This window comes from Alligator mississippiensis, chromosome 3, assembly GCF_030867095.1.
Source record: "Alligator mississippiensis isolate rAllMis1 chromosome 3, rAllMis1, whole genome shotgun sequence".
NCBI lineage: Eukaryota > Metazoa > Chordata > Crocodylia > Alligatoridae > Alligator > Alligator mississippiensis.
Window position 1 is genome coordinate 127,232,445 of NC_081826.1, and position 24,803 is coordinate 127,257,247.

The window sequence follows — 24,803 nt, forward strand, 5'->3', positions numbered from 1 at the left end:
CTAAAGTTCAGATCATCCTTACATTTTTTTTGTTTGGATTTGCAACCTTTGCCAACAAAAAGGGTTAAAAAAATGCATTTGCCACCACATTTCTTCTAAAGAAACCACTTGAAAACATTCTCCTCTAATTCCATGTTTTCAGACAGTTTCATTGAAGTTTTTTTTTTGTCCCTGAAATCCAGCAGCTCAATTGAGTTTGCATACATAGTCTTTGATTTTCCCCTTGCTCTTTTTTCTCATGCCCAGTCTTCTCCCTTACATAAGACATAAGGTTTTTCTAACTTTGTAACACTCTTAACAGCTTTCAGTGAACAACTATCTTCATTTCATCTGCCAATGAAAAAACCAACATTTTCATTTCATGTTCATAGCTGCAGCGTAAGTCAGTGGGAGTGAGGACAAGGCTGAAAAGTCTACTCCTAGATAGCATTTGGTAGCATAAAAGCCTGTTCAGATAACATCAATTAACCAAAGGTTCAGTTTGGATACTCAACACTACAGTATTTGTGAATTCAAAAATCAATAGCTATTAAGGTTCCCCCACCTTTGGTAGAAGTGGATGTTTTACCTGCAGAACATTAATTTAAGATCTGCTAAAATGCAGGAAAGTGCACCTGAAATTTCAGTTGAGGGAAAAGACTTCTCATCCATTTAAATCTTTATCAACTTCTTATGTCATAACAGTCTTCTGACTTTTGTATGTCTAGGTAAGAACTTGCAAATAACTCCAAAGCATAGCAATTTCAACTTAGATTTATTACAGCTTTATACAGTAAAGTCACCTATTACACCACTAAGCTTGAAAGAAATCAAGTGAAATATAAAGCTTTCACCAAATAAGTTATGAAAAGTGTTTTTGAATAATGTTCTTTTGCTTGATTCATTGAGGCACATACTGAAAAAACTGCCACAAGAACAGTGGTCTCCATAGCTAACTTGCACATCCTGAATTTTAGATTATGCACACAATGTATATTAAGCACTGAATAATCAGAGCACTTAACACATTAAACCATTTAACAGTGGCCCTGATGCAAAAATTCAATTTGCATTATTTATACAACAGTTTAAAAGCACTTGGTAAAGTTGTGTGTATTCCAACCAATTGCCCTTCGCCATAGTTTCCTTTGCAAGATCTGTTTATTGCAGCTTACACAGAACAATTTACAAACAACAATATTGTTCTGAAACCTATGCAATGTAATTAACAGACCAGAGGAGAAGTCCTGGCTTTACTGATGTCTATAAGACTTTCTCCATTCAAGGATTCCAAGATTTTACCCCAATTATTTATAGTATTTTCTTAGAAAAAAGACTAAGAGCCAACTCAGAGAAATACAAAATGGTAGTTTAGAAAAGTACTTCCAGGCACACAGATTTAGTACAGGGATGTACTAGCTGTCACATATCTCAAAACTACAGCCACGAGTACAACTCCACGTGCAAGTCACAGAAAGATGTTGCAGCAACAGCAAACCAGAATAGATGGGAGAACACAACAGTTAAACCCAGCTGAATTAATTGTTAAGGCTGTAAAACTGTACTCTGGGAAGAAAAACAGGAAATGCTTATTTTGGTATTGCTTCCCTAAGCAAGTACATGTTATATAGTATTTTTAAATTAATAAAATATGAAATTCTGGGTAAACATTTCTACATATGCAATTTAAGACTGTGGATAGGTATTAAAATGCCTTGGTATTAAAATAGATTTGGAGATATATGTATAGGCACAACTGTGCAGAATTTTTTTTAACACATGTACTTCAGATGTTAACGGATTCTTCAAATGTGTTAATTCATTATATTTATTAGTTTTGTCTTGTAAACTTAAAATGACCTGGTTCTTAAAAATCTACGCAGTGAGAAAAAGATCTGTTTAGATCCTAAATAGATGCTGGATTGCCCCTCATCAACCTTACTTCTCTGGCATCATAATTTGTTAAAACAGAATGCTTCATGCAAATTGGAAAGCAAAGGGGATGTTTCAGGCATTTTAAGTGAAATCCTCTCTAAAAGTAAATTCAAAGCTCTCTCATGTTTTAACTACCTAGTTATGCAAGGATCTGCAAGCAAGGCGGTGGCCAACTTAGTCTTTCACTGAAGTTAACAGAAGTTGAAATAACTCAACTACTTGCACGATCTAGGCTTTACTTTGCTTCAAAATGCAGATCACTCGCATCAAAACATGTCAGTCATGTTCAAGTTTCATTTGTATTTCCTAATGCCAGTAAAAGGTAAAGGAAATTATTTTCATTGCTCGTGTAACTATAAACTTTGCAGAATTCAAAGGAAAAAAAAATCTTGCCTTACTGTAAGTGGAGAAAGTGTCTCAAAATTTTGTTAAAAATGCATCAGGTTTCATTGTCATTTTCTACCTTATGTAAGCTTAAGACGTATGCAATACAAGAAAACCATAACATTTTGGCAGCACCGATACTACAGATTGCTTGAGCCTAAACACCTCAGGGGTCATAGCCTTTTTAAAGTTAGCCTCTGTGGCTCCTGACCCTGAGAAGTTCCACAAACTCTGTGGGACAGGTTTGGGACTTTCTGGGATAGGCTGCTCTGCCTCCAAAGAGCTACAAGGAGGAACCTCTAGGTTTGTAGGCAGTCAACAAGGTGAGAGGCAGAGAAGAATGGTGGAAGGGGTAAGAAGCCTATTAGCACAAGGAACCAAATCCTTGCATTCTGTAAACTACTGCAGTTCAACTGAAACCAATGGAGATATGAAAGTTTTACATGAGCTGAACCTTCCCAAGGACAGTTCCTTCCTCAATAGGACAACCATCAACTTGAAGCAATTTGATGTCTAAAAGACTGTTTGGGGAACTACATCATTTAAAATCTATATATAATTTCCAGTATACCAAAGTACTTTTACTTTCAGGAATTTAAGACAAACTTTCTCATATTTGTAAATGTCACTACAAACTCAAAGCATACTCCAACATAAACCTAGCAGATACTGATGCTTTTAGCTTGTGCAGGAGAGGAAAGGTGTATAAAGCTCCAGTAAAGCCATACATACAGCAATTAGGGGACCATTAAAACAACAGCCCTAAACACATAATTTCATCTCAGTGAACACCAAACCTATACTTGGGTTTCTGATCATTCAAGAGCTCAAATAAAATAATTCAATCCATTATGTTTCTGAACTCAAATTAAAAAAGTAAAAAATGGATTCACTAAAAACCAAACCAGAAAAAAAAACAACCATCTCAAATACCCAGTGAAAATAATGTGCTCCTCAGTGGCATATCCCTTTGTAAGTAAGTGCAATTATGCAGTGTAGAGTTCAACTACATTTTCAGTCTCCTTCAATATGAGAATAACTCAGACTCATTGCTCTCACATTTTATGTGATGTGTGTAGAAATGAATGACTAAAACATGAAAACATTCTGAAAACATATCCATTAATATTAATATATAGTTGTTTCTGGTGCAATGGTCCATTTTTAGTTATACAACTGGTTCCCAGAGAGGAATCTTTGGAATGTTTATTGCCATCATGACCCAGTATCATCAATGTAATTATGTGCTCTTTCTAAAAATAATGGATATGCAGTTTCACATTGTCTAGATAATTGATTCCATGCCGAGATGAAAAATATACTAGCTCAAAGTATATATGCACCAACACTTTCAGCCGTTACCCACGTTTTTGCGTAAGCTATATGTCTGCAGAACATTTTAAAATATCATTTTGACTGTTTATAATCTTCACGCCATTCATGGTTGAGCTACAGGGTGTCTACACTGAAAGTAGGAGTGTAGTGAAAAGATACCAAAGCTAGCTTTAAACAAGCTAGCTTGGGTACCTGAAGCAGGTAGGCTGCAGCACAGAGCTCCAGGCATACTGATGTTACCAAAAGACTACAGTCTGTAGCACAGGCCTACCTGTAGTTTGACTTGAGGCACACACAACACTCGGTGCATTCAGTGAGACCTGCACACAACCATCTGAATCTGGCTTACCTTGCAATATTTCAGGCTCAAATTTTACTTAGTTTGTCTTATGTTACTCACCCTCTTCACTTAACATTGCTTTTTATTGTGTTACATTTTCAAAACATTTTATATAACCACTGGATTATTGGACAAAGTGCCTTGCACTATAAATCAGAATCTTCAGCTCCACTCTGCTCAAACATAATTTCACATCAAACATTTCAGTCCTGTACATCGAAATAGTCAATCACTGGCTCCTCTTTCAATCCTTTCTGTAATCCACTGTTTCCATTACTCCTGAAATTAAAACCATAAATTCATATAAATGAGAATAAGAAATTTAATTCAAAAGTAGTAAGAAATTCCTACCAAATTACCAAACCAACTTTGAACCAAATGACCAAACTGAAATAATTAATATAACATGAGATGCTACAGCATGCTAATAGGTGGCAAGGATCAATAGAACGCATTAGCAAGCTGCTAACAGGTCTACAACAAGCAGTGACCTCTGTAAAAGTAACTACTTTTTAAGAACTTTGCCTCCTATAAATAGTAATATTAACAATTTGGCCATTCTGATATTAAGGTCTCAAATGAATATCTTTCCATCACTATACCTTTGAGCATTAGCAATCTGATCAAGATAAGGCCAGGATTAAAAAAGCAAGGTGTGGCAGTTCAAGACCAAGATGTAGTAACAAGACTGAGACCGATGTTCCATCTTGTCACTTTAGTGACTACTAAATGAAAGAAGAACATGTGAAACAACAACAAGGCTCTTACTTCTCTGTTTGTCTGTAGTGAGGAATAGGTGGTGGAGCCCTTGTCTGCATTTCCTTATCTAGGACAGATGTTAGGCAATTACTTGGACAAACTGACTTCCCCCTAGAGAACAAGAAAAGTAATTTTATTTTTGACATCTGGTGTACACACTTCAAAAAAAAATAATCTTATTCTTAAGAACCAAGGATAAAAAAAAATTAAATTGCATCAATATTGAGATTCTCTAAGAACTAATGATACACATTGTGACTCAAAGCAGTAAGCAGTACAGCATTCTGAACTGGTTTTAGGTACGGTTGGATGGGGGGTAGAAAGAAAGCTACCTGAATATATATATCAGTCTGACTGGGAACCAAAAAATACTACGAGATCATTATTTATCTTACTTTAAATGTCTTTCTATAACATAACCACTATGCTACTGGCCTTTTAAACTGAGACCACAGATGCAACAAATGGGGTGAAGTTGTTGGTGATTGACAGCTTTGCATGGACGCAGATGTTCAAGTATATCCATGGCCCTAGACCAAAACTTCAACAATTAAAGCCAAAGGCCCCCTCTACACATGCAGGTAAAAGGCATGATTCCCACACTCTTGCCATACCACACATGCATGGCTGGAGGTGTGATTAGATCCCACTGCACCAGTTTACTGCCAGTGCAGGGGGAGCCCAATCCTCCACTCCCCCTACATGGGCAAGAAGCAAGCTTCTGCATCTGAGCCCCAGGCAACCCAATCAAGCTCCCAGCCACATAGGTGGCCCCATACCTCACCCCCCACTCAAGAGGTGGAGGATCCCCACTCCAGCAATCTCCCCACCCTGGGGGTGTGGGAAACCCCTGGGGCTAGAGGATTACTGCAACCCTACAGGTGCCAGGGGGTTTCTGCACCCTAGAGCCCTAGGGATCACAGCTGCCGTGATCCTTTGGGCTCAGGGGTGCAGGCAACCCCCAGATCTGGGGGATCATGGCTGTTGTGATCCATAGGACTCAGGGATTTTATGCTGGGCATTATGCACCCCTGCAACTGGGAGCCCTGTCAGGTGACTGGGCTCCCAGCCACAGGGGAGACCCTGCTACACATGCAAATTAAAGCTCAATAGCAACCAGCTACAAAATTAGTACACATTTTCAAAGTCTAAACTCTATAGCTGGTTGGAGCTTTTTATCGTGTAATAGCTACTTTGCATGTGTAGCTGGTCTCCAGTTAATTGCACAAGAACTGTAACAAGTAAAGGGGGTCTAAAGCCTCTAAGTCTAAAAGTGACCATGTGATTTGACTTCCCACATACACAGACAACAGAATTTTCATAGAATAGATTAAATAATATAGTTGAGAAAGATATTTAATTTCATCTGAAAGCCTCAAAGAAATGGTGTGCCTACCACTTCCCTTAGCAGGCTGCTGTAATGTTTTATTTCCCTCACTATTGGAAATCATACCGTATTTCAATTGTGAACTTATCCAACTTCAACTTCCTGAAGGGGAGTTAAAAAGAGGATGGAGCTAAACTGTTCTCAGTGGTGGCAGATGATAGAATAAGGAGTAACGATCTCAAGTTGCAGCAAGGGAAGTTTAGGTTAGCTATTAGGATGGATTTTCTCACTAGAAGGGTAGTAAAACACTGGAAGAGGTTACCCAGAGAGGTGGTGGAATCTCCATCCTTGAAGGTTTTTAAGACCTAGCTAGACAAAGCTTTGGCTGGGATGATCTAGTTGGGGATAGTCCTGCTTTGAGCAGGGGGTTGGGCTAGATGACTTCCTGAGGTTCCTTCCAACCCTAATTTTCTATGATTTCTAATCCACTGCCAAATTTCTATGAAAACCTTATACCTGTGTTTTTCCATTACGACACAAACAAAGCTTTAGAATTCCTAGAATACTTTGATCTGTTTAAATAGGATTTGACTGATTGACAGACCATGCAGATGAAGCTAGTTGATACACTGAGAACAAGTAGGCTGAAGATAAAACAAGAGAAGACAAGAGTGATGTGCTGGCTGATGTGGCAGGACAGAAAGGGCTCCCTTAGGAAGTCTTGGGCAGCATGCAGCAGCACTCTGCAGAGGCTGAGGAAAGTTTAACCAACAATTAATTAAATTCATTAGTCCTTCTAACACAGCCAGGGTTCTTTGAGTAGATGTGGTATCTTTTATTAGACCAACTGAGCAGTTGGAAAAAATTTCTTGGCAAATTTTTGGGTGCACCCTTCTTCAGGCATGGGGAGTCTCCACTGTTCTGAGACTCCAAGAAATGAAAGAAGCTAAAAGTGTGGCAGGATGTCAGTGAAAATGTAAATAGGTAGAATTAGAAAGACAAAAGGTGAGGCATGCGATAATACAGCAATTAGAAAGGTAACTTTAACAAAAATTAAATACAAAATGTAGAAGCCACTGGTGCCCAAGAATGCTGTATGAGTTATTCCAGAGCTAAACTGGGCATAATACTAGAAGGCCAAATTTAACAAAGAAATTTCAGATCTATCTTGAATCATTAAATATAGTGATATGATACCAAACTATTCAATTCTGACTTAGAAGTATTGCTGACAGTACTCAACAACGTCTAGTTACAGAAAGGGGAAGAAAAAAAATACATCAGACCAGCTGCATTAGGTTGCCCTTTATACAGCATTAAGTAGACTCTGCCACACAGAACAAATAAGGTCTTTCGGATGAAATGATTCTTATCTTTAATTCCTTCTAAAAAAAGGGAATCCTTTCCAGGCCTGTCTGTCCCCAAAACTCAAATTTCTTCAGTTTCATAAGGAGTTGGATTTGGGCCACCTGGATGAGTAAGATTCAACTAAGAAAGAAAACTGAAAGAAGATACAAGATTCAACTGAGGGGAAACTAGTTATGCAAGTCTGATTTTATCTGAATGCATATAGCTTTTCTTTCTGGAATAAAAAGGTCTCTCCTTTTTAAATTTCAGATGTGTAACTAGTGGAGGTTGGCAGTTTCCTTAACTATAGTGACCAGGGCTTTGAACAGCTTTTTCTTGGGGAACAGTTCCCCTCCTCATCCCCTGCCCCTTAAAAAGGATAAGAAGCAGACTGAGGGGATGTTCATATCTGAAGAAGAAAAAGAAGGAAAAAAAATATCTTTGTTGTAGAATAACCTCAGAATAATTTTTTTGGAAGGCCCTGGCTCCTTGGCTCTAGCAGTGTGACCACACTCCAGAGAATGAGCTGATGAGACCTTTGCCTGTTCACAGTGTAATGTGGCTTTCCAAGGTTACTGCTGAGCATAAAAACTAAGAAGTAAAGACAAGGCTGCTTCACTGTTACCCAACTGTGGCAAGACATGATGATCTAAGGGTTGGCAGAGAAGAAGCTGAGACCAGTATGGCCCACATATCTAAAGGTGCATTAGATTCACAGGTGAGGAGAGGATCTTCTGCCCAGTTTTCAAGGACCGTAACTAGCACATGACTATACTGACCATGAATCTCCTTATCAAGAGACCATTGTTGAGCTGTGAAACCTCCTATCACTCAGTTCTGTAGATTTGTTTTTGCCCCTTGTGGTGGGGCCAGTAACTGTCTGTCTAATTAAGGCATAAAAGTCACTGTCTCTACAGGTCACTGTTTTCTCTGGCAGTGGAGAGATGTCTGCACAGTTCTGCTGCTAGGAGTAATGGTCACCAACTTGTAGCTGCCCTCGCCGAACTTCTTCCTTCCTGTGGGTTGCAGCTACTGAGAGAAGGAATGGAAGAACAGTCACAACACCCAGCAAGGGTCCATAGCCTTTCCAATGACCATGGAACAGAAACCTGCTAATGCAAAGACAGAGATGGGGGACTGAAGCTGAGACATACTTTCCCAGGCTGAATGAGGAAGTAGAATGTGGAAATTAAAAATGATTTATGTTCTATTTAAATTGGATTTTGATTTAAATTGGGGTTTCAAGCAAATGGCTGAATCCTGCTGATGGAGCCCTGTGATTCAGGCTACAGGTCTCCGACAAACCCCATGTGCCTCATGCAGCGTGCCAAGTTGGTTTGGCACACAGGCCAGACCACAGCACAGGCCAGGCACAAAGCACAGGGGTCAGCATGGGGCACAGGCTGCATGTGGCAACCTGCTACACCGGCTCCACATGCTAGCTTCAGTGCATGGTCCCAATCCAGACTGCAAATCAGCCCTGTGACCCCCATCCGCTCATCCTCATCAGCCCAGTGACCCTGCAAATCAGCCCAGTGATCCCCACAAGGCCAAATGAGATTGACAGCCTTGATTTAACATTTTGAAACATAAAAATAGATTTAATGATGAAATTATGGTCATTTATATTGAAACAAGTTATAAAATTATTAGCACTTGAATAGTCAAGTAGAACTTGCTCGCTCTCAAAAGTTTTAATGCAAGTCAAACCACTGAACTGATGGGAATCAGTTGCGTATGGTCTGGAACTAGTCCATTGAAGTATTAAGTCTGCAGGTATCTTCTTCTACTGTAGAGTGAATATTTTATTTATTTTAGTTTAACTAGTTCAGGAACCGTTTGTTCAAAGTTTAGGACTTGAAAAAACCTGACAGAAAAGCTTGTGTTCATCTTCCAAACTATAGCTAAAATTTAACTGCAAAAAGGTTAAGCTCTAAAATCCTAAAGGATGTGGTTACCAAATGCAATCAGTTCAATTCAGTAGCTATAGACAAATTCCTTTTACACAACCAGGTTTTAAAGTCCAAACTTTGTCTGAAGAGCCCTACTTTTATTATCCTTATGCAACCAGCACATTTAAGATCAGTTTTATTTAAATAAATCTGTTTGAAAAACAAAATCAGGATTTTCAAGCTCCAATTTCCATCCAAATACAGCCTGGCAAATCAAGTGAAATTAACTACTACTCATATGGGATATGCCACTCATTTTTTAACTTAAAATTAAAAATTAGAATACATGTATGATAGACTAAATACATTCTTAAATCAATGTATACATATATATTGTATACCCTGGTTAGAAGTAGTACTGAACTTAATGACTGCATTTAGAGGAAAGTTGCTACGTTTTTAGGGTTAGCAATCAATGAGAATCAATCTTCCATTAGTAGAAGAGGGAGTAAAAAATACAAAATAAAATTAAAATTGGTTTTCAGCTTGCCAGTTTAAATCAAGCCAATTAAAATCAAATCTAATAGGCCTCCACATTACTGGATTTGTTCTGCACCATCACGTCAAAACCTACTTTTAAAAATAATCACGTTCATTTCAAAATAGTTTGTTTTAAATGGCAAAAACATTGAAAAATAGTCCAGAAGTCTTCTGATAGTAAGGGTAAAGTGAATTTTTATTTTTATGATCCAGTCCACCCATGTGCATATTGTTTATCCATCATCAGAATTCTGTACTTAGGACCACCTGCTTGGCATTCTCTTACATCTGGAGTGGCTAACCTGTGGCATGCGCTACAAGTGGCATATGCAGCCTGTGTGTGGCACTTAATGGATGGGGAAAGGGACAAGCAGCAGTGACACACTGGGCAGGAAACAGAAACCAAAGCAGCAAATTGGGCAGGAAGCACTGGGGAAGGAACAGAAAGCAGAGTAGCAGATTGGGAAGGGGATCATAAGGGCATTCATGAAGACTGCAAGCTAATTTTTGGTATACCTGAAAAAAAAACTTTGGCCCCCACTGTTTTACATCTTACAGAAGGCACTAGGTGAGATCTCTATTTAGCCGTCATCTCCAGACAGCTGGACTCTGTGGCTTCAACGATTTTGAGAATACGCATCCTTTGTTTGGGGTGTCAAGGGATTTACCCTATTTTTGGGGGGTAGGGAGCCTACCTTTGCACCTTGCCCACAAAACTTATGACATTCAAGAGTTTTATACTGCTTTTAGTCCCCCTCCTCTGACTTTTCCATGAGTCTCTTCCACTTGCTCTCCTTTCTTCCAGTGTATTCTCCTTCCTTTCCAACTTGAGATTCCCCATTGACTCTAATGAAGGTCCCTTCTATTCCCATCTTTACCCAAGTACCTCCCATCCTCTTCTTTTAAAAACAGAAAAATTGAGGCTGTGACAAGCTGGCAGGTAAGGCAGTGAACAGCCTAAGAAATAGGGCAGTTTGCAACTCCAGGTTGCTCAGCAGCAGTGACCTCTGGTGATGAGAGGCAAGAACTACAACAAAACACAGCTATTAGGGGGACTAGTCATTAGACTGTGCTGTCATGCTAAAAAATGGGAGACCTGAGGGGTATCAAAAGACACACTCCCAAGCAAATTATTCTAGTTTATTAGACTGTGTTGCTTCCCAATTAAAACCTGCTTAGAGCACTTAAAATGGCTAAAAAGTTCTCTCATTTGCAAAATGCTTTTAAAAGAACGCATCAATTGTACTAGACTGTGCTAATACTGTAATGCCTAAACTCACATGAATGACTTTGCAAACTAAAATAAAATAAACTGCATACTTCACCGCAGTGATAACAACATTGCGTTTCGGTTCGTTGTCATAGCTCACACTTTCAATGCCATAGATCTGAGCTAGCTCATGGATGATCCTGCGATGATCTCTGTTCATGGGTGGGTAACAGTGGCTCTTTTTTGTATGCTTTCCCTGAGTTTGGGAGAAAAAAATGGCACATTATTTTTTCATCAAAAAGCTTACAATAGGATTTGATGTCTAAGCTTCTCTAGCAGTAACTAAAGTTATTTGTGTATTACACACAATCCTAGATACTACTGACAAGCTCCACATGCAAATTAAGTTCCATTTAATTGCTCTTAAACAGTACACACAGACACACACTCACATGCACAGATGCTTTATGTACATGTTTAGAGTCTCAAATTGCACACACCCAGCATTGATTGACAAAAAAAAAATCTATTGATACTATATTCTACCCAGATCCCTAGAGGGCTGGAATAACAGAGAAGAAAATATTAAGAGAGGATGACAAACTGAACAATTTGTTTCTATTTGGCTTTTAATTGTGTGAATATGAATGTACAAGGTTTATTTATTTTATTTAATAGTCCTCCTTCCATAAAAAATACATTTTATGCCAATTTTAGCACTGGATCAAAGAGTCTTGGTCAATGTGGAAAAAGCAAAAGAAAGAATTTTTTACTTAAAATTATGTAAGTGAACCATCTCCCAAAATGTTCCGCAGTACAAAATAACCCTCCAATGCAAGTACCAGCTCAACAAATCCATAGATTACATATTGAAAGGATACTGATATATAGGTGATATTATCATTCTTATCATTCAGCCGCTGCAGAAGTACTTATTTAAAATAGAGAATCTTAAAAATTTGATAATTACAATTAAATTTGAAAATGGAAAAAACATTACTGCATGTTTAGTCAAAATTAACCTGATTTTGACCCACTGTACAATCTTTAATCACTAATCATTTAGGAAGCATTTAAATTCAAATTGTTTGGCCCACAGGTTTCCATTTCTGTATCAGAGCAATTGTGTCACTAAAGAAAATCAAAATCTTGGAGCAGTTCTTTAAGATGACTATGCTGTAATAATTATAAAATATGTTCTTAAATCTCTACTTGGGGTTCCAGCCATCGGACTTTGATTAATGGAAGCCTACTGAAGACTAGTCATGTTTGTCATAATCCTGTCTTCTTGCATCTTGGTCTGGAGACATGTGAGTGAAATTAGCAGGGGAACACAGATAGATCAAAGGGGACTATATGGCCACTCTGCTGAAGAAGAAGAGACTTTTTCAGACCTCCCAAACCATGAGACTGATAAAGAGGAGTGGGACCCAAGAAAGTGAAACAAATTTTTCCCAGAGATCATGATTTTCCATCTTGATGACCATCAGGACACAGTCATTCACCCACTAGAAGACAAATGTAACCAGCCTTCCCTTGTTATAAACCTTGATGCATCTAAACAAATATTTGGATGAGAGAATTATAAAAATTCTACACCTGTTTTTTTACAAGGGGGACAAGTTTCATTCACAAGGTGGTGCATAGCTTTAGGCTCAGGGAAACAAAGTGAATCATGTCCACATACAAAGAGAGAAGACTCTTTATGGTAGCTGGGAGACTCCAAGCAAGGAGGAATGGAAAGTCAGATGCAGGATGGCCAAAGAGGACACCAGGAATTCCAATTATTTTCAGTGTAAGTAGCCTCTTTCTCCTTCCACTGCTTGTCTAAATGCACATTCCACTCTGAGCAAATTCAAGAATACACGATTCACTGGGAGGCATAATGTCCCAGCCCTGCATAAACAGAGACTGCAAAATTGCTTTCCAGAATCCAGCATTCAGTCTGGAAGTTTAAGCAATGGCACAGCATTTGGGGAAGGGTATGAATGGAGTGCCACATGGTTACTTTATAAATGGTCTGAAACTTAGGCATTTTGGAGAGGCATCTACAGATGCCACTCGCATTCTGACTGTGTGTTCTGAGTCCTGCCAGGGGTTCCCCTTTATAATCTTGTAATGCACACTGATGTAGTTAAAGGTCTGCTTTGACAGTCTCTGGATGGAGACTACTGTGCTCAAATTGTCTGTCACCATGGTTACTGGTAGTCATAGTAACTTGAAAAAGCTTGGTTCTTTACAAGGAAGCACCTTCTGGGTGGAATATGGCATCAAGTGGATCTGCCAATAGTGTCTGGATCTCACCCACCCTTCTCACTGAAGTAACACCTGATTAAAAAAAAATGTCATCTTCACAGAGAGGTAAAACAACAACTGTTCAAACAATGGGGTCTTAGGCACTGTATTTCTTTAGGGAGAACATTTTAGCCTGGGCCTTCAGAAGTTTCTGAAGAATAGGAAAAGACTATCCACAGGCAAATGACGGGACAAGAAAGTAGCTAGGTACACACTGAATAAAATTAAGATAGGTCACATACTTCAATTCCTGAAGACAATCTAGATTGCTAGGGTAAGGGTCTCATGTAAAAATCAGGTCTCTCATCCTACATGTCAGACAGATCTGCCTCAGTTTTATTTCCTGATGTCGAAATATGTGCATTTTTAATTGAAGAGAAAATAAGTTTGTGATGTGATGAAGGGTGTTCAAATCTGAGTGAATATCCGTCTCTTGTCTTCACAGGACAGGTCTGGGACCGACAGCAGGGCCTTGGAACCCTAGGATGACACAAAGTCTGGGAACCAAAACTACCTCACTTTATCCAGGTATAGTCCAGAATAATCAGCCATGCAGTCTTGCCTACCCTTACTCAAGAACCAGAAGGAAGACAAGCTCTTCATCCATATCCATAGAACAAGGTAGGCACTGGACAGATATCTTGAACAATCTGCTTCGGAACAAAAGGGGAAATATAAGCTTGGATATCTTGAGGAGGCCAAGTTGGAACAGAAGAGTGTGGCCTGGTCCTTTGAGGCAGAGATGAAACCTCCTTAGGTTAAGGAACTTAGGTGATCTAAGGCAAACTCCCCAACCTTACCCCTGCAGGCAACGAGTACAAGAAAAAATATAAATTAGAACTTAAAAGATTGAAGAAAAAATTATAAATGAATTAAACACAGTAGGGCTGAAACCACACCTGTGTGGACACAAGTTCTGCTCCTACTCAAAGTTAACTGAGATAAAGAGAAGCTAGAAGTGTGCATTGCCTTTTATTCCTTTGGTGCAGGCAAAGGAGAGACAGAATACACAGATGTCAAACTCACTTTGGGCTGGATCCACGTGGCCAGTGGCAACAGTCTGGTAGCAGTGGCAGGTGCAGGGAAAGCATGGGCTGTATCTGCACAGCCCAGGCTTGTCCCCCTACTGCTGACAGCCATGTCCATCAGGGACTAGGGACTCCAGATTCTGCAGAAGGCCCTTCCCCCACCTCTGGTAACTGCTGCTAACCCAATGGGCTGTACCTTTGGGACTTCTGTTCTGCATGTACTTCCAAGGCAAAAAGTTATACATGGGAGGCACATGCACACCAAGAATGGACCGTAAAAAGAATTAATATATTTTAGGGCCAGAAGGGGCCATTATGATATTGTAGTCTGATCTCTTTGATACACATGGCACCTAAATCTAGAATGGAGCAAGAATGGGGAAGAGTATTGCTCCTTGTTCCATACTTTAATTTAATCTTGGCTCTATTCCTAGAGCAAAAAGAAAATTTATGGGATAGGAAGAATGAAAGAACTACTGCTCTGTTACTACAAAGCATAACCTTGAGTAAAAAGGGTTATGGACTGACCAGCAGAAATGATGGGCTTGCCTCTTGCTGAGCCATAACTCATTACCAAAGTTGCTGAAGGAAGGACAAAAGAAAGGCTATATGACAACTCTTACCTGTGATAAATCTTAAAAACATTTATCACAGATCCCCATTTTCTGACAATGCAGTAAGACTGACAGAAAAAGATTTATGTTACCAATACATGACCAAGTTTTTTTATTTCCCTCTCCGTTCTTGGACGAAGTATACACAAGAACATGAATGAGTTCTGATCAGCGTATCTTCAGCATATTTTAAGAATATTTCATGTGGAGAAATACTATGGGAAGTTGGCAATTTGCTGCTGTCAGGAAAAATGAAGCCCCATTATATTTCTTGCAATAATGTTCTAAGACACTTAATGCTGATGAAACCATGTAAAATTCTTTGCTCCTGTTCAATGTCCATTTTGAAGGTAAAAGCTACATTATTCTGGGATTTTTTTCAGAGATAAATCAGTATCCTGATAAATTCAGTACCAGTTGAGAATGCATATTAAGACAAGCTTCAACCAATTTTTAAAAGATACTAGTCTGTACCTGTTGCCACAGTCATATGAATTTTTATGGGACAGAAAACACAGCCTTTTATCTAACATTGTCTCAAATGTCTAGTAAAGACCTATTTCAGAATTTAGAACAAAAGCTGAACACACACTGAAACAATTTTTTAAAATTTAACTTTAAGAAGTAAAACAGTTGAGCACTGCAATAAGTCACATGCAATTTGTTCATTTTGGTAAAAGCAAACCACATACAAAGAGGAAGTTTTAAAATGAAAAAAAATATATATAGTACTCAGCTGAAACCCTGAAAAACAAAAATACTCAGCACACACTCCTACTTCAAGAGATTTTTTTTTATTTAACAACTTCCCACCAACCTTATTTACAGCATCCACAAGTGCTCTCATTTCCTTCTCAATATCACTGACAAATTTTAAATCCTTCCTGTAATAAAGAATTATATACAATGTGAATGAGGTTAAAAAAAGAAAAAAGAACTGCAGCCTTTACTTGCCACATATACAAAACATTGATAATTCACCTTGACTTTTCTTAATGTAATATGACAACTGTGCTCTCTCCCATTTAAATTTCATTTCTTCACCTTAGTGACTGCAGCCTGCTCAACAGGCTGCAAACTTGAGGGGAAGCAGGGGGAGGGGGAAACAAATTTTCAGATTTTCTCCATTTACTTTGAACAAAAAGAAAATCAAGAGTTTTTTCTGCAAGTATGTAAACATGAGAACAGTTTAGAATGTACAAATTATCCTACGTGGCATCAGGAGTAGTTATGTTTTCTGTTAAGTAAGTCAAATGATCTCTCTGAAGGAGAGAGAGTCAAAATCACCACTGTCAATATTTCTGTGTTGTACCTCCCACTGATGCATCTCAGCAGCTAGGGTAGACTTTAGCATTTTAAGACTACAAAATAGCTAGAAAGAACAAGTTAGTAAAATATTTAAATTGATAAAACCATGATATGATGTGCGATATTCTGCTTTGCAGGGGTTTCAGTTTAGGAACCTTTTGTATGAAAGTCAGTGCTAAGCAACCTTAACTGTATATTAGCCATGTTTGTTTGCGAGTGCGTTTGCCTACTTATTGAAATGGGAATAATGAGACAAACATTAAATAAAGATCACCTCAGTAGGAAGGAAGGTCTGCATGAGGCTTCCTGAGTATAAACCTCCCCTACTCTACTACAGCCCTGTCCTCCTTAGTTGAAGAGGTTATAGAGAAGTTAGTAGCAGAACTGAGAAGAGGACACGTACCAGCTTTGGTATAGAAGGGGAAAGACAAAAGAGCTCCTGCAAACTTTCATCTAGTGTGTGATGCTATAATGGGCTCCTTTGGGAGTGAAGTAAGCCAGTGGAGCATTCTCAGTGGAAAGGAATTTAGCCTGAAAAATTGTTCTGAAAAGTGTGAACTACCTTTTTTGTTTCACTAACTGCTCCAAAAGACATCAGGCACGTAACTCATTTAGGACCTTTTGTAAATACCACTATATACCTATCTGCATCTTTAATTGTCTATATGCCTTCATAAGTCTGGTCTGTGGATTTTAAAGCATGGCAGAAAACAGAATGTTAAAACGGAAGCCTAGCTCAATCTTATCCTGTGGTACAACAGGGGACACGCTACACTAAAGCGGAAGGGCTAATTACATATTTATTTCCAGAAAAGATATGCCTCAGGTTATTAAGAGATCCTAATAAACAGAATTAGCCTGGAGAGGGGGTGCATAAGTAATATCTAGATAATCTTTGTATATATATACACACATACAAATATCAATATAACTATATATAATTTACATTCTGTGTGTGTTTGTGTTCCTATCCAACCATGGCAGCTCATACCTTGCATCTTCTTTTAGAATCTCACTGTACTTTGGTCCAGAAGAACGGACATTAAAAGGGTCAGAATTATCATCAATTTGAAGAGCCTCAGCAAGTCGCCTGAAAGACAGAAAAGCACTTCATATGTATTTAAAGAAAACTCTTCAGTGACAAAATGACTCACTACAAAGAAGGATTAGCACTACAGAGTCAAAGCTGGTGAAGGTAAAATTGATGAATCTGAAAGTATTTTTAATAAAAACATGTTTGAAAGGTTAATTATGTTTGATCACCCAAAATAGAACGTTTCTAGAACCAATGTAGACAGTTTGTTAGTTGTTTTTTTTCAAATGTGATCTTTTTCACAAAGCCAAGCTACTAGAAGTTAATTCTTCTATTAAAAAGTGTGCAGTCACCACGCACCTGTTCCTTTCAAGGGCCAAACACTCTTCATCACATTGCAACCTAGATTATTTTAAAACAAAATACAAAATTAGTATTTAAGGTTTAAAAGTTTGTAAATGCTATCAGTTAAGATTACCTGTACAATCTCAAAACAGCCCCATGTATTAGGAGACTTAAAGTCCTCCTCATCATCTCACATTGAAAGCCTATGAAACAGGAGAAAAGACCTCAGCATTTATGAACACTAGTCCAGTGCCATAACCCCTTGTGACCAATCCTGTTTCCACAGTCCTCTGACTCATTAACTTTTTGTCCTGTATGCCAAATGAAGAAATACTATAGAACAACTAGCATAGGAGTACGTATTTTGATACCTGCAGTATCTATGCACAAGGTGTCTAAATTAAGATTGCACGGACAACCTTAAGAAATCATAAATTAGGAAATGCTCAAACTTCAAAGATCTTTTAACACGGTTTTCTGTAAATAAGCAGAATGTCATACTTCTGTCATATGCTTTTCAACAACGTACCTGAAGTCTAAGTTACCAAGTACTACTGTATTCATTGCAGTGTGATCTCCACTAAGGCATATGAATTATGTTCATGCAGTGAAACAGTGAATCCAATCTGTAAATCAAATCTCACTGATTACAACAGATTTAGATTGTAGGCTTCAGTCTGATACAAGCTAAAAGCATTTGTTCAGAAGAGGTAAGGATGTAATAATCTCTGAAAGACTAATAAAGGGTTAAGGGCTCCTTTTGTTTCTCAGACAAGCAGTCCCAAACTATTTAAAAGGTATAGTATAAAAGAGGGCCAGGTTATTTGATTTCAATCCCTCCAATCTTTCCCGTTTTTCACAATTCTGGTGAGTCAAGGGTCACAGATCTTGACCTCTGTTTAGGATTTATAAATGAGAGTGTACGGCTTCCATCATTCTACTATCATCTAATTAAGCATGAGGACCTGAGGATCACTCTGCCAAATTTTTCATGCACAGCTAAGATCTAATTGAGTTTTGAATCTCTCAATGCTGGCATGAACGAAGGAGAGCTCATCTGAAAGATGAAAATACCCTAGTCACAATACAGGGGAAATTTCACTGCAATAAAATGTAATAGTTTGTGATCCAGTGATTAGACTGAATGACTGAATGGTCCCTTATAGCTTTAAATGATAAACCTAAAAAACAGCAGAATGAGTTGTCATAAAACTGAGCTGAATATGCTATACCCATTATTTGAGACTCTAGGAATAAAATAAAAGTAAGACTAACAGATCACCCTTCTATAACGCACAGGGATCAGGGTTGGTCGAGTCTCACTTCTGTCAATACTTCCAGAAGTAATGGCTTCACCATTAAAAAAGACCATGAATTTTAAATCAGTTTATGCCTGGGTGATGGCCACTATGGGTTTAGCCCCAATGGTTACCGATTTTACTACCTTAATACAGAATCTGGTTTGGGATTATGAACAAGGACATTAGTATTTTCTCCTTTTTATACATGAGATGGAGCATTAACTCATATGTTTTGAGGCTAAAATGAGACTGCTGATGCCCTTAAACCGAGGGTGAACAATTATTTGGGCTGGTGGGCCACTTAATGAGTTCTGATGACCTGACAAGGGCCACACCTCTCTCTCGATCTCTCTCTCCCATTTCCAACCAATACAGAAGCCTGAACCTAGCCACAGCTGTAGTACGCCATGCTGCCCCCCCACAACTCCATGCCAAGAGCCCCAACCCAGAAGCTGCTGGCCACGTTTGGGCAGCTGTGGACATGGCTAGCAGTTGCTGAGTCCAGACTTGGGAGGGGGTTGTACTGTAGCTGCTGGTATGTTCATGCTTCCGTGCTGGTGGCAGCTCCGGCCAAGAGAGGCGCATGCAAGAGCAAGAGTTTGGCACGCTGGATGCAGGCCCAGCTGCCTGGCACCATGTGGCTGCCAGAGCCACTACCTGCCTGTGGGCCAGATCCATTCACTGCACAGAAGCCTACCCATAGGCCAGATCCAATCAGTTCATGGGTCAGATCAGACCCGCGGGTCGAATTTTCTGACCCCTGCCTTCATCTGTTAAAGCCAAGGGACTCTGAAGTAAAAACTTGTTTCACCAATACACTGGTCTATCAGAAGCTTAGTATGCCTGTGTACTTTGTTTTCCGGCAGCCATATATCTGAAGGCAAGTAAAACTCAGGGGCATCTGAACCCCAAGCCTCCTGGGCTTGGGCTTGCATGTAGGATGCCCGCCAAAGAACTTGGAAGCATCTGAAGCCTCAGGCAGCGGTGGAGGATGCCTGCCGGTAGCAGGGCCACACATAGTTCTTGAATGACTCACAGATTTGGAATTGATTTGGCTGATTTGACTTGGGAGACAAAAAATTTTCCTTCAAAAAACAACAACTTTGTTTTCACTTCTGACCAAAACCAACTGCAGCAGCACAGTAATACAACAACTGGTGAAGTAAGGAAAAGTTCTTATGAAGTCTTAGACCAATGATGAATTTCACAGAAGTTCTTATGATGCCATCTGAGGGAAGGCAAGTAAAGAGATTCTGTGCCTCCACCATAACAACAATTACATTTCAAACAGATCAGTACCAAGTCAAATACCTTGGGTAATTTTAGTTTTTGTAATGTGACAACCTCCCACTATAGGAAAATTACAAGAATCTAGATGTTTTGCCCAGTCATAGGAGCGTAACAAACTACATGATACCTGGCAACCCTATGCCTAAATTTTTGAAAGCCAAGATATGGAGGGTCTGTTTTATTTTTAAAAATTGTTTCTATTTTTGTTTTTATATTGGTTTGCTTGATGACTGTTAAAAAGGATCAATTTCAAGAACATCACAAAAAAAGCAAATATTACCATTTTTACTCTAATAAGACATGACCCTGAACAAAAAATTACCCCCCCCCAATAACTACATTTTATATATGGAAAATGTATAAATGTTATAAATTTTCCAGGTGCAGAATCTAATTAGTTGAGTGTTATTTTGAATTCATCCCCCTCCGATTGCTACAACAGGGAAAAAATAGTGGCTGATGAGGACAGCTGGCACACTTGCCCTCTGCGCCTAAATTTCTTCCCCCCTATGGCTTTCCTGCCTCCTCTTACTGCCAGACCCTGCTTAGGCTCTGTTCCCTCCCCAAGCACATTGTGGAGGTGAGCTGCATGTGACAGTTAGGAGTGGGGAAAGAGACAGAAAGGAGAGCAGAACCTGCAGGGGGAATAGGAGACTACTGTGGGTCTGACTCTGGCCCGAACCCTAACTGCTGCAAATTTCAGCACAAGCACTCCATAAACACAATTCTGAGCATCACCTTTGTATCTACTTATACATAGTACAAACTGTGCATGATATTAGTCCACAGCCAAAAGGCTCATGACATATCATATAGTTCATTGAGCTGGGCACAACAGAGTCAACAGCATTGCAAGCCATGGTGACCTCACAGCCAAGTAGTGCCATAGCAATGAAGTCTGGCACCCAGGGCAAAGCCCGCAGCAGCAGCCCACCTCCACCCCATGCACACATCTGGAGGACGCATCCCGCCATGCTTGCCTGGGAGTGGCAGGAACCGCCACCCCAGTGAGCTGCTCGCAGCTCTGTCCCATGCCCCGCCCTGGCTGAGCAGTGCCTGTTGGAGCCCCTTCGCTTTGGTGCATGAGGCAGTCACCCCGCTTGCCCCCGACACTTAAATCAAATAAAAGCTACAGCACTGCAGCCTAGCACTGCTCAGTATGTGTGTGTATTCCACATGCCCTCACAAAGAAGCCTTGTGGTAATTAGCACCCCCACTCATGACTCAAACTGTTCAAAATGATATGCAGATGAGGCGCAGGGCTGCCTGGTCTGTCTGAACCCAGAGAGGATGTGGCTGCACTAATCACATGCAACAGGCAAAGGGGGGGGGGGGCCCCCCTGGCGGCAGCAACAGGACCCATCTGCTAGGCAGAAGTTTGGTGATGTTTGCTAGACATTTAAGGCTCATGAAACTACAGGAATCAGCTGTGGGAGTGAAGAGAAAGTCAAAATGTATTTGAGCACAATAGGCACTATACCTTATTCAGATGGCAGGTTCCATGAATTGGGGGGGGGGGGGGGGGCGCCATGGCAACGGCCTGCAGGCAGCAGCACTGGTGGCAATGGCGGGGAAGGGAAGGGAAGGAAGGGGGGAAGTGGCGGGCGCTGACCATCAGTTGGTGACCACCCGCAGACACCTCTGGCAGCATTGGCCAGCTGCAATTGGGGACCACCCGCAGATGCCACCGGCAGTATTGGCAGCAAGGGAAGGGGTGGCAAGTGGCAACCGGACTGCAGGCGCCACTAGCAGCGTCAACAGCGCTTTCTGTAGGGGGTGCCTGTGCACCCCCTACGCATTGCCAACGGAAGGTTCCCATCAATGTGTTTGCCCACTAGGGTTAAGTACATACAGCCAAAAAGCCCGAGGCTGAATTGATTCAGTCTTTGCAAGTTAGTCTAAACTGGAGAGCTCAAACTGAGAAGCAAGTGAATAGACATTCACTTTGGATTCAGGAAATGCGGCCACATGCCTGCAATGGCTCAGGCCCGAAGCAGTGGGGGCGGTACTAGAGCACGGCTCCCAGCCTGCCAGCCACTGCCAAAGGGAAGGGACTGAAGCTCCAAGGCTTTTCCCAACTTCCCTGCTCCAGTGGAGGGAGTGTGGCCAGGCCCCAGCCCTGAGCTAGCATGCCAGAGGGTGGGAGTTTAAATCCCCTCCCTGGCCCACAGGGGACCCCAGCCCAGGTCTGTTTGGTCAGGGGAGGGGGCAGTGCCCGCCACGCTTCTGCCCCCCTCCCCACCTCTTGCTCAAGGCTGGCAGGCTGAGGAGGGGGTGGGTGGAGAAAAAGGTTGTGGCACTGAATTCATAAAAGCTTGGACAAGAATAGTCCTCTCTCTGAAGTGAGCATATATTAAACAGCAATGTGTAATCTCAAACACATGACAAAGAACAAGTAAAAATCTGCACCTAAGCTAAGATTCAGCCCAGTAAAACACAGTCAGAGCATGCACAACTTAGTCTAACTTAAAATGTAAAACAAGACAAGAGAAAGCCTTCCATAAATCTTATGTAATCCTGAGGGCAGAGTGTCTCCTTACAGCCAGGTATTCAGAAAATCCTTCTTGGGGAACCAGCAAGTGGTCTTAGGTGTTGAAGTGGAGATCCCAGAGCTCACAGGTGGCAAGGGACCAGTCCCTCCAGCTCCAGTTCCCCAGTCTCTTCTTTCTCCCCCATGGCCTGGGGGAGCCAAGGGGAATTACACCCCCTCCTCTTATCAACTGCTTGCCTGCCTCAGTCTCTGCCACACTGAGGCACACTGAGCTGGGAATGCGGGGGGATTAAAGGCCCTCCAAGACCACAGACCCCAGGTAGGGTTTGTCTTGGGGGTCAGGGCAGTCCCTCTTAGGTTGTTGCCCTGCCACGCCCCAGCAGGGAAAAGACTGGCAAGGACTGCCCACCAGCCCCTACAAGCAGACCCAGCCACAGTCCCTAGCCAGGCTTCCCACCCCCTTGACAGCCAGCCCTCATTGCTCCAGCTAGGGAGCAGAGAGACAGGGCTAGTCCTGCTCTCTGGAGCAGACAGTACAGTACAGCCCAGCCCAGGGCTGCAAAGCATCCTGGGCTGCTGGGGGACTGTGATTTAACTTGAACCAGGAAGGGGTCTGGGACAGAAGTTTCATAAACCAGTTTGACCTAAAATCAGTTAAGTCTGATACTACATTCAACCAGGTTAATTTTAAACCCGTTTCTGCCATTTTGAAACTGGTTTATGTGCACTGAGCTTCTGTTCTGTTACAGGTTACAAGTCTGTTACAGTTTCTGATCACATAAACCATTCTGTGTGCAACTTCTGTCCCTAGCCTATAGGCCATGCGTTTCATGGGCATACTCAGCAAGGGCTGCATTCAGCCATCTTCACAGTTAGATCCCATGACTGAGCACATGCTGCTTCTAGCAGCAATTTAATGATAGCTAATGTACCTAATGGGGGGGAAGGGGGGGGGAAAGAGTTTGCTGGTACACCTATGTAAGACTAGGGGCTTATTCTCCCATGCCGACTGAGGGGGGTGGGCACTTCGCCTTATATTTCAGTAAATATGGTAGATGTATGACATTTTCAGAAGGTCTCTACTACCACATATGCAGTTTTACACACAACCTTATTCCATGCAACACTAAGAGTGTTTTTTACATGTACCCTGGGAGTCATGGGGAAGCGCTTTAATTAGAGAGCCATGTTAATCAAAAGTGCCTGAAAGTCACGTGTATCAGCGTCCCCTGCCTTAAAAAATAGGGGCAGGGAGCTTCAAACTAAAGCTCATTGAACAAGCTTTAGTTCAAAGCACCCTGCCATTATTTTTCAGCGCAAGGACACTGATGCATGTGATGTGGGAGGCTGCTGGAGCACGGTAATTTCTGTGTTCCAGCAGACTCTTAAATGAAGTCTGCTCTGAGACTTGCTGGATTTACAATGCATCAGAGCCGGCTCCCTGTACATCTATAGGAGCACTAAAATTCTAACCATAACAAACCAACATTCAACAAAATGAGGAAACTATTCTATATGATAACAAAAATATGCACAGACATTTAAGAATTCTTATCCAAAATGAAAAATAATTCTCAAAAAAGCTGTATTGTTATAGTATATGGATAGGCCATTTAAAGTTCGCAGATTTTTCAGGATTCTTACCTTTACCTACCTATCTATATAGGCATAGTGCCTATATAGGCATGTACATGTGCAAGCATATGCACACACATGCATATGCACAAAGAGTTCAAATCTGTTTCCCCATGCTTCATCCTACATGAGTACCTGGCTTGCTTCATTTCTTTTTTGGTAACCAATCTACTGATTTCCACTGAGTCTCCAAGTTGCAGGTCTGTTAATTTAGTGGCTATGGATATAGCAGCTATTCTGGAAGAAAAAAAAAATAGATTTTATTTGATTCATATAAACGACAATCACTTGGAAAATAGTATGGAACTAAAAATTAATTCTTGAGAGAAGACTAGATAGAAAAGCAAAAAAATGCAAGGAACTTGTCATCATACTATAGGACACTAAGTAAAAGTTATGAAACACTGGGGAAAGG

General features: G+C 40.6%; 1 protein-coding gene across 2 annotated transcripts in view; it reads right to left on the reverse strand.

Annotated features, from left to right (window-relative positions):
• Positions 1-737: 737 nt before the first annotated feature.
• NFX1 (nuclear transcription factor, X-box binding 1) overlaps positions 738-24,803 on the reverse strand; it is a 103,444-nt gene continuing 79,378 nt past the window's right edge. For both annotated transcript variants that reach the window (XM_019498477.2, XM_019498476.2), the window contains exons 18-24: positions 24,524-24,625; positions 17,687-17,728; positions 17,285-17,383; positions 15,803-15,869; positions 11,159-11,304; positions 4,742-4,843; positions 738-4,252 (exon numbers count right to left, since the gene is read on the reverse strand). In XM_019498477.2, the coding sequence (XP_019354022.1) occupies positions 4,177-4,252; positions 4,742-4,843; positions 11,159-11,304; positions 15,803-15,869; positions 17,285-17,383; positions 17,687-17,728; positions 24,524-24,625 (634 nt within the window). In that variant the 3' untranslated portion in view covers positions 738-4,176. The remainder of the gene's footprint in view (positions 4,253-4,741; positions 4,844-11,158; positions 11,305-15,802; positions 15,870-17,284; positions 17,384-17,686; positions 17,729-24,523; positions 24,626-24,803) is intronic.